The sequence below is a fragment of the Gadus morhua genome, chromosome 7, assembly GCF_902167405.1.
Source record: "Gadus morhua chromosome 7, gadMor3.0, whole genome shotgun sequence".
Lineage (NCBI taxonomy): Eukaryota > Metazoa > Chordata > Actinopteri > Gadiformes > Gadidae > Gadus > Gadus morhua.
In genome coordinates this window covers 12,518,495-12,529,446 of record NC_044054.1, presented here as the reverse complement: position 1 = coordinate 12,529,446, position 10,952 = coordinate 12,518,495, and the positions used below count along the sequence as shown (strand labels likewise).

Sequence of the window (10,952 nt, the reverse complement as noted above, 5' to 3'; positions counted from 1 at the left end):
ACAAAAAACATTAGCCTATCTTGCAAAAATGAAGCCATTTTCGGTGTGCTGGTCTATGTTTATGTGGGTGGATGTCTGCAGCGGAAGTTCGTGTGGGGGCCTGAGTGGATGTGTGCAGCCAGACCCCTCTCAAACACACACGACGGTTTCACCTATAAATCGGCTCCGTGTGAACAGGGCCTAAGATTGTATATATGTGGAATCACAATTATGAAAATTGCTTTGCATTTTGGATGGATCTATGCATTGTTTGGGATGGACAATGGATAGAGGCTGAGATTGAGTTGGAGTGGAAAATCTCAGCTGCGTAACATGCTCAACACTGTTTTGTTTTACCACTTAACGGTCAAATCCCGCCGGCGGGCAAGTTTTCGATACACCAGCCCTTCCCCCCCAACATGCTGGGTCAATTTTCGGCATCATACAGTTGAGTGTTATAGTCATGTCATACACCGTTTGAAAGCTTAGAATCTCAGGAATGTCATCAAATGTCAACCATATGGTGGAATAGATATTTTTGGCGAATATAGATCAAAAATATCCTAGTGTCTTAGGTCAAAATAGCCCCCCTCACCCTCCTCCTCCCTTGGTGCATTCTAACTTTATCGTCGTTGTGGATATCTTTAGCAATGAGTTGACACTTCATGTTGGGTCTTGAAATGTTCATAAGAGTCCGCAGAAATCGAATATCAATATTATTTTAGTGTAATTACATTGTGTATATGCACAAGCCATCTTATGCAAAGCAGCCGAAAAATAGAAAACCGAAACGCTACTATGTTTTTTTGTAGAAAACTGCGATGCAGGGTTTGAATTCTGCTATTGTCGTCTGATTCATTGAATCCGCTGTGTTTGCCAGGGTCTCACGGTGACATAGAGCCCTCCCACATGTCTGTAAGACCAATACTTCCTTGTTTACAAGCCAATGAGGCGATCACTATCAAAACGGAGCGTGTATAGTTTGATTGACAGCTACACCAGCAGACAGGAAGGGTCGGGGACGGGCCTTAGATATCCTAATAGCCAATGAAAATACCTTTCTGACGATATCCAGCATGTCAAACAACGTCTCACGTGTGGTTGAGAAAACAAATGCGCAAGGGGTGTGCGTAAACTAGCAGGCTCTTCCCCAGAGTCGGATAGCTAAAAATTATGATTTTTAGCTATCCGAATCAATGAATGAATTGATTTTTGTGTGGTTATACCCGTCTCATTACATATCAGAACATCTGGTATGCTATCTAAATGGTTCACAAGAAAGCCCAGAGGGTAACCTTTCATTTGAGACCAAGATTATGCTTCTACATGTTTGGGTTCACTTTTGTTTACAGTATGCATTTTGGGTAGCCAAAGGTCTTTTTTGGAGTATCCAAAAGGACCCTGACCAGAACGAATGGACATATCAGTACATAAAAGGAGCTGGAGACTTCATCTTTAATGCTTTGTTGATCTGCTTTTACACAAAGCATCACAAGTCCTAGGGCTAGGGCTCAGTAGTGTTTCCAAGGGATATGGAGTTACCCAGGGTACTACAGAGACATAGGCAACCCAAGGTCGCCTATGTCAAAACATGGCAACTTTTGCATTCCTGCTGTAACCACTAAGAGAGTAAACAAAGGGAAACTTAGACACACTGCTAACCTCACAAATCTCATACATATTTCCTCCAAACCAAAAACAACCTTAAAGCCTATCAACAACACCATCAGGATGGGTCTACTTAATGTTAGGTCTCTTAATAACAAATCATTTTTAGTTAATGATTTTATTACCACCTCTAAACTGGATTTTATGTTTTTAACTGAAACATGGCTGGAACAAAATAACAGTGCAACCGTTCTGATAGAGACAGCTCCTCCCAACTATAACTTTTTTGATGCATGTAGATCTGGAAAAAGAGGTGGAGGGGTTGCTGTTATATTTAAAAATGATTTTCAGGGGAAACAGATGTTATTTGGTGATTTTCCATCATTCGAATACCTTTGTGCTGTTGCAACCGGTACCTGGTGTCTTTTAATGAACACTGTTACTAGTTTACAATCAATAATCAATATATGGGCTGGACTACCAGAAGATTCTAAGGTTCGTTAAGGAGAGATATGGTAACTGTCTGCACCAGAAATGACACACTGAAACAAGAGATATATATTTCAAAGGTAAGAGAATTTTCAAAGCTGTTTTTTTCTCTCTTACCTTTTGGTTTTATTTATTTAAGTAGGAAAAATGATAAACGGAAACAATTATACCTAAATTGATTTAAAATAAAATGTGGAAAAGATTAAAATGATCACAAATACCTTTCTTATTTACACTCTTATTTTAGGTCACCAAAAGAGTCAACCCTTTCAAATAAAACTTAACCAGGTTTCAAAATACCTCTTAAAACATCCCTAAATAACACATTTCAATTACACGAATAAAACACAGTAAAAATATTAGATCAGCCTATTTACAATATCTAAATAATTCAGTCTCTTGTCCCTACACTGCTGCAAAAACGATAAGAATTTGCCTTATTGTTCGTGGTCCAATAGGATCGCTCTGATGGGGTAGCTCGCCAGTCTGCGCACCGCTGCGGGACCATAGGGAGGGCGAGCAGGATACAGACGTTCCAGGGTTCAATATCTTTTTTCGATCCACACAAAAAAACCCGGCCAAGGGTTTCGATTTACTGCACAGGCTTTTCGGGACTTTTAGTGGCGGGGGAATCTCTGTTCTTTAGGTTACTATTAAAAAACGGTAGTCTATCGTCGAATCTCATCTGTGGCTCGTCCCGAAAAGGACGAATCTGCGTAACTGCTATCTGCCGACGCTAAAAAGAGGCGGGTCTAATTTCTGATTGGCTAACTAAGCCAAACCAGTTGCCATGCGACTTTGTTGAGTTACAGGTGGTTTAACAAATCACACCATACTATTTAGATTCAATAATTTAAATGCAATCATTTGCAATATTTTCCCAATATACATCTTTATCTCATTCTGTGGCACTATTTAGAACGACAATACACAAGCCATGTATTTCTTACTGGTTAGTAACAAACTTTTAAAAGGGGTTGTGATTTAAATCGAATTAAATGAAACGGTGTCATGTAACCCTGGGTTACATCGTATTGAAATGCTCCCCCAGAGTTCTCCTATTAATTATTTACAGGCCACCCACATACTCCGCAAATTTTTTCGATGAATTCACAGAATTATTGTCTAGCATCTCCACAGACTTTGACTGTCTAGTTATAACTGGTGACTTCAATTTTCATACTGATGATTTGAATGACAAGTGTGCAAAAAAACTTTTTACCATTTTGGACACATTTGAACTGTCCCAACATGTGAAAGAGACTACTCATTGTAAGGGCCACACTCTAGACCTGGTTATCACAAAGGGCCTCAATGTTTCTGATCTCTCTGTGACTGATCCTTCCTTGTCTGACCACTTTTGTGTTTTCTTTAATATATCTTTTATTCCCAACATACAGACAAAATCAAATACTGTCAAAAAACGGTATATCAATGAAGAATCGTATGTACTTTTTAGAAAGGCCATCTCCTTACTACCACCTCTCAACCCATGTTTTGCTGATGATCTTGTAGAAAACTTTAATTTGAAAATTTTGAAAGTCATGGATGTCATTGCACCTTACAAGGTTAAAACGATTTCTGGAAAGCAAAAGGCACCCTGGAGAAAAGCTGCTTCTGTAACAGCACAGAAAAAAGAATGCAGGAAGGTTGAACGCATCTGGCGTAAAACAAAACTTCATATTCACCATGATATCTACAAAGAGAGCCTCCGTGCCTACAATTCAGACTTAAAAAGTGCTAGAGAAACATTTTTCTCCAATATCATTAAATCCAATAATAATAATGCAAAAACCCTATTTGCAACTGTTGACAGACTGACCAACCCCCCAACACAAATTCCACCTGATCTCCATTCCACGCAGAAATGCAATGAGTTTGCAGCTTTTTATACTGATAAAATTGAAGGCATCAGACGCGCCATCAATATCTCCACTTCAAACAAAAATGTTGGACTACCACCCTGTTCAGGCAAAAGTAACGTGGCAGGGATGGCATGCTTTAATGTTATTGACTCTAAAACTCTTGTGGAAACTGTTACACAACTAAAGCCATCCACCTGTTGCCTTGATTCTTTACCTACCAACCTCTTTAAGAATGTTTTTGACTGCCTAGCAATAGACATATTGCAGATAGTTAACAACTCTCTCCAGTCAGGCAACTTCCCAAAAGCCCTGAAAACTGCAGTTATTAAACCCCTTTTAAAAAAGCGGAGCCTAGATACCTCTATTATTAACAACTACAGACCAATATCAAATCTGCCCTTCATAAGTAAAATCATTGAGAAAGTTGTCCTCCAGCAACTTAATCACTTCCTGGCATCAACTGGTTGTTATGACACCTTCCAATCAGGATTTTGACCCCTGCACAGCACTGAGACCGCCCTCATTAAAGTTGTAAACGACATCCGTCTTAACACAGACTCTGGCAAAACCTCAATACTAATGCTACTAGACCTCAGTGCTGCATTCGACACTGTAGACCATACAATACTTTTGGACAGGTTAGAAAACTGGGTGGGGCTTTCAGGCACAGTCTTAAATTGGTTCAGATCCTACCTACAAAATAGGAACTACTTTGTTTCCATCGGCGACTTTGTATCAGAATCAACCAACGTGATGTGTGGAGTCCCACAAGGTTCGATCTTAGGACCCTCTTCAACATCTACATGCTCCCACTAGGGCAAATCATGCATAATAACAATATTGACCATCATTGCTATGCTGATGACACGCAAATCTATGTATCGCTATCACCAAATGACTATCGGCCCATAGATCTGCTGTGCCAGTGCATTGAGCAAGTGAAAGACTGGATGTGCCGAAATTTCCTTCAGCTAAATGAGGATAAAACAGAGATAATTGTATTTGGTGCTAAAACGGAAAGGCTTAAAGTAACCCAACACCTTCACTCTCTGTCCCTGAAAACCTCAATCAAAGCCCGAAACCTAGGGGTTATCATGGATTCTGATTTACATTTCGAAAGTCACATCAAATCAGTTACAAAATCTGCATATTATCACCTTAAAAATGTAGCAAGACTTAGAGGGCTCATGTCCACCGAAGACTTACAAAAACTTGTACATGCCTTTATCACTAGTAAGCTTGATTACTGCAATGGTCTCCTTACAGGTCTCCCAAAACAAACTCTAAGGAAGCTTCAGCTTGTTCAGAATGCTGCTGCTAGAGTTTTAACAAAGACCAAAAAATTTGAACATATTACACCAATTCTTAAATCGTTACATTGGCTTCCTGTAGGTCAGAGAATTGATTTTAAAATCATGTTGCTAACCTATAAATCCCTACATGGTTTAGGCCCAAAATATTTAACTGATATGCTTCCACTACATAAGCCTTCTAGAACACTAAGATCTTCTGAGACCAATCTGTTAATTATCCCCAGAGTAAACACGAAACATGGGAAAGCAGGATTTAGTTACTATGCAACAAATAGCTGGAATAAACTCCCTGAGGATTTAAGACTTGCCCCAACTCTGAGCACCTTCAAAACAAGATTGAAGACTTTTATGTTTGCTTTAGCTTTCTGCTCCTGAGTTTGTACGTGTACCTTTATTTTACCAAAATGCCTTTTTAACTTTCCCTTTATTTTCTATTTTTACCAGAAAAATACATGATCTGATACCAGAGAGAAAGGCCTTTGGTCTGGGCTAGAGTCCTAGAAGCTGGGTTAGAGTCCTAGAATATTGTCCTTTAGGTCGGGTTGTAGTCCCGACTTGGGTTCCAGAGAGTCTGTTGATCTGATCTTAAATAACTTTCAATTTAATTTTCTGACTTTCTTAAATACATTGCACTTTCCTTTTTTAACTTTCTATTTTGCTCATTTCTTTGCATATGTTTTCTTTTAATTATCTATTATTTTATTTTATTGTATAACAATGTTTATATGTGAAGCACTTTGAGTCTGCCTTGTGTATGAAAAGTGCTATATAAATAAAGTTGCCTTGCCTTGCCTTGCCTACAATCAGCTTGGTTTTGGAGTTGTGTGTAACCGGCCGGGAGGAAAAACAATATTATGGTTATCCCAGCACTGTTGGCAATATCATATTAAAACATCCCTCTATGATGCATTTCCCTAAATATTAAATTATAAACTTCTATAGTTTAGGGCTAGGCCAAGCCATTGTTCTAGCCTTAATCAGCTACATTCCAACGTCCACAGCACTGCTGAGGTACACTGCTTAAACAAACTTTATCTAGGGTGTGCAAATAGCAAATAGCAGAACATGACCGCTCACACCCATTGGAGAGTACATCGGTTGTCTTTGATAGTGGATCCACCCAAATCTATAATCTGTTAACCGTTATACGTCACTATTAGTCATCGGCATTGAGGCACTGGCCCAAAAGAACACACTTACATAATTCTTAACTGCAGAGATGAGGAAACGCCACAATCTTGGTTCTGCAAAGTTAATAATTTCTGTTATACAATCATCATTTCCTATTTGTCGGCTCCAGCAGAGGCCTAACCCACTCTACAAATGCTGTCCCATTTGTCATCGACCTCCCACGCCACCTATACTCCCAGCCCTCTGGCTGCTGCCTTCAGTACCAGAGAGAGACACAGAGACCAGACTGCCTCCCAGACTTGAAGTTCAAACAAGCTCCTGTTTTACCTCCCACCCTGAAAGCAACAATTTGAACAGATTGGAACAGATCTCCTTTTTCTACAGAACTGCAGTGTAGTAAGAAAGAGAAGCAGCCATGTGTACAGGACAGTGCTCCCGCTTCATCGGGCTGGCTCTGTACCCGCTAGCCTTCATCTCTATCCTCTGCAACATCATCCTGTTCTTCCCGGGCTGGGACGTCAAGTACGCCCAGGACGGGCACATCACCGAGGAGGTCAAGTACATGGGCGGTCTGGTCGGTGGAGGACTCATGGTGAGTGGGGGGGGGAGGGTTGTCGAACTACAAGGCAGCAAAGCACAAACAGTAGAAATTAGCTGTTTTGAGTGTTTTTTAAGGTTTCAACCTAAGTTTGGTTAAATTGAGAACAGGAAGTTGAACTCTTATTTACTAAAGAAAAGTCGAAGAGTATTATTATTTTTGGTATTTTGTGATTAAGTTAGTTGAAAAAGATGCAGTTTTGTTTTGTGTTTCCACTAACACCACCTGGCCTATTAAAAATAGGCATTCAAACTGCTAAAATTCCCACCATTATTCTGTGTTTTAGTTCTTCAAATGAACTGTAGCTTGCCTCACAGCTTTGTAACTGTCCTGCTGACAGGTACTGGTGCCTGCGCTCTACATCCACATGACTGGGAAGCAAGGCTGTTGTGCAAACCGCTGTGGGGTGAGTCCTGAACACAATGCTGGGTTGAAAACGCAAGCAAGACACAGAAGTGAATAGGCCTATTCTATATGGTCATATACCAATAGCATTAATAGATTAAATGTGATATTACCATACAAATCATCAAATGTTTAAAAGTCAAATATTCTTTGTAAGGTAGCAAATGTCATAAAAAATGAGAGTAGGGGGAATGGGAATCTCTAGTTCATGAATATGTGTCTGAATCATATCATCGTTTTCTGCCTTTCTTTAATTTTTGTGCAGATGTTCTTATCGATTGCTTTTGCTGGCGTCGGTGTGGCTGGTGCCCTCTACAGTTTCATTGTGGCAGTGCTTGGTCTGCAGAATGGGCCTCTCTGTAAAGTACTACTCTTGATTTGGACGACGCCTTTCAAAGACATGTGAGACACGCACACACACACACACACACACACACACACACACACACACACACACACACACACACACACACACACACACACACACACACACACACACACACACACACACACACTAACATTTGCAAATAAATGGGTGCAGGAAGGAGAGTTACCTGAGTGACCATAGCAAATGGACCATATGCACGTCGCCTGAAAATGTGGTGGAGTTCAACGTGGGACTCTTCGCTACCTTGTTGGTGACAAGTGGCCTTCAACTTGTGCTTTGTGCTGTTCAAATGGTCAACGGCCTTTTTGGATGTTTGTGTGGAACCTGCGTTAACAAAGGGGTAAGAGGAAAAATGAGAGGAAGAGGAAGCCATAAGCTGAACTGTAACAGTTATTTGCCCGTTATCGAGCTCGCAGGCGTTGATGTCATCGTGTTGTTTATGCTTCTGTCCTCAGCCCCTGTAAGTTCCCGCTTCGGATGTTCATCGTGTCATCATCTACACTCCCGGGGTCCTAGCTTCGACGATGACGTCATGAACCCCTCTTGTGGCTTTGTGTTTGTTTACCAAGCGAGTGTCTCTTCATATTCTGACTGAGTAGTGATGGCAGTGGTGATGTTTAGTTCCACCAATACCTACTGGGACGTTATCACTATAATGTGCCATTGTTACGATTGTGTGTGATTTGTAAATATAAAAAAGCTTATGCAATCTGTACCTGCCACTCACAATTTGTATTGAACAATATAAAATTGTAAAAATAAAACACAAAAGTATGAACTTCTTTCTGGGAGACCCCCTCCAAAGTGGGCATAATCCCCAAATCGTTCGATTGGGCAGCCTGTAGTAGTAGATACAGGAAGTGGGGGGCCCTCTTGATGTATTGGAGTTCAGTGGAAAATGTCAGCTGCATAACATGCAGCGGCCACAATGTTTTGCTTTCTTAGGAAACGTAAACTAATGTAAAACTGAATGAGTCAATAGTAAAAAAAAACATGCTGTAAATGCAAGGATTTATTTCTTAAAAATTATAATATTCAATATCAAAGTTCTCATTGGCCATACTAATAAAAATGTCTGTATGGTTTATGGCTACGCCAAACCATAGCATTGTTCTTGCCGACCATGATTGGCTACAGTCTAAAGTCCACAGCACTGGTTAGGTTTAGTTCAAACAAACTGTATCCAGGGTGTGCAAACAGCAGAACATGAACGGTCACGCCCATTGGGCAGTTCCAGAGGCCGCACCAAAGTGGTCTTTGATAGTTGATCGACCCAAATCTCTGATCTGTTCAACGGTAACAACGCTGTTAGTCATCTGTAGTGAGGCACTAAAACAAAATAACATACAAAAATATACCCCCCCCCCCCCCCCCCCCCCCACCCCCAGGCAGTGGGGTGGAGGCAGTCCTGAAGCCTCCTGGCGTACTCGGGACCCGGGGAAACAGTCAGGGAATCATGCGGCCGACCAAACGTCAACTCTGCTTGGGTTTGGAGCTCTCTCCCCAGCATGAGAAGGGCAGGCGTGTGTGCTGTGGACTCCTGGACCGCAGAGCAACATGCCATGAGCACCGTGGGTGGATGGGTGTCCCAGGCGGCTGAATCTGCCCTCCACCAGGGCTTCTACTGTGGTCTCCGCCTCCTGGTCTGGGAGGGTGTCCGCCTCTGGCCCCTCTGTAAAGTACTCCATGCGGAGAGGACCCACTACATCCATCGACATTCTTTCCATTGGCGCCCACACTGGAAAGTGTTTGAATCGGGGTATTCAGACACATGGCAGGCGCCCCCTCCCCCCCCCCCCCCTCTTTGATCTGGGCACAAATTTGACCTAAATCACACTCTGATATTGAATCAAATAAATCATTTTGAGTGCACCAGGACAGATATCCGGTGTTTTTTTTAGAGGCAGCCTTTCTAAGATGCTCTGCCAGTGTAACATCATACCGTGCTATGAGATCAAGGATACCCAGAAAATGTCCATTTCTAGGATGTCCTAACTCTGCATTTTGTCCCCCTCAGTGGCAGGTTTCTTTCTGCAAGGAAGAGTATGCAGACGATCACTCGAGTCAACAGGCTCTCTGCAATTCGCTATCAATAGTTTTACCTAGGCATAAGCGGGATGCCAATTCTTTCCACATCAGATAAGCATTCATGTGGTAACCACTTGTTTCATGGTGCTTCAGTATCTTTGGATGACACTGCCAGTTATTATACCCCACCACAAGGCGCGTGTCAGCAACTCTAGCTTCATCAAAAAGCTTACATGCAAAACAATAAACTGTTGGAGTACAATGTACAATAACCAATAAGGGTGGGAAAATAATCGATTCTTCGATGCATCGCAACACTGTGTAGAACGATTCAGTCTCGATTCAGTTACGATAAAAATCTTTTTTTTTTTTTTTGGATTATTAACCTTTGGATTATTAACGGAGTTATAAAGTATCAACTTTATAACTCCGTTTTTACTGGGTCTATTGACATAAAACAAAGACTTACATAGAGATTGAAGTAAATCAAAATAACCACAAACAAGTTCCTTTATTTTTCTTGTTATGATCCATTATATTGTAGGCTCCATTCTGATCAGTACACAGTTGCTAGACAACAGTAACCTGTTGTTTTACTAGTAGTAGATTAGCTAACCTGAATATTTACAAGCCTCAGCTAACCTGAATATTTACAAGCCTCCTCTTGATGCACTGACATAAAAACGACTGTCTTTCAACCACTTTGAAAAGCTTTCTTTCATCCCTGCGCACCGTTTCTCCTTCCCAATCTTTCTTTTTCTATGTTGTGACCCTGAGGGCTTTCTTCTCTGCCTCTCCATATTGAGGTACGTGTCATCAGATAACAATACGGTTCAAATGAAGACACTCTGGCGCTCGCCTCCAGGGCGTGGTTGAGGGGGCGCCCACTGGAGCGCCGTGTGGGGAGGAGGGGGGGAGGGAGGCGAAAGAGCGGGGGGGTGCCTTATCAGTGACGTCCCTCTGTTATTGATCATCATATAATGTACACAAACGCTGTTAAAAACAGAAAATGCAGACTACATTTTTTTTACTTCCATCGCTTTGGCGCCTCCTCTGGTGCGGCGCCCCTATGCGCCACAAATAGTGCATACCCACTTTTTGCGCCACTGGTTCACAGCGACATCTGCTGTCTTCAGCTCTCGGCTTAT

General features: G+C 41.5%; 1 protein-coding gene across 1 annotated transcript; it reads left to right on the top strand.

Moving 5' to 3' along the window:
- The first annotated feature begins 6,587 nt into the window (after nt 1-6,587).
- tm4sf21a (transmembrane 4 L six family member 21a) lies at nt 6,588-8,558 on the top strand. Its single transcript, XM_030362214.1, has 5 exons — nt 6,588-6,977; nt 7,324-7,389; nt 7,654-7,790; nt 7,930-8,116; nt 8,232-8,558. Exons 1-5 carry the CDS (start codon nt 6,801-6,803, stop codon nt 8,238-8,240), a joined length of 576 nt encoding a protein of 191 aa, XP_030218074.1. The 5' UTR covers nt 6,588-6,800; the 3' UTR covers nt 8,241-8,558.
- Nucleotides 8,559-10,952: the final 2,394 nt, after the last annotated feature.

Bases quoted from the DNA above. Each gene is read 5' to 3' on its own strand.
- tm4sf21a (XM_030362214.1), top strand. From the start codon at position 6,801: ATGTGTACAGGACAGTGCTCCCGCTTCATCGGGCTGGCTCTGTACCCG. The intron at 6,978-7,323 runs GTGAGTGGGGGG...TCCTGCTGACAG, and splicing joins TGGTCGGTGGAGGACTCATG to GTACTGGTGCCTGCGCTCTA. The intron at 7,390-7,653 runs GTGAGTCCTGAA...ATTTTTGTGCAG, and splicing joins GTTGTGCAAACCGCTGTGGG to ATGTTCTTATCGATTGCTTT.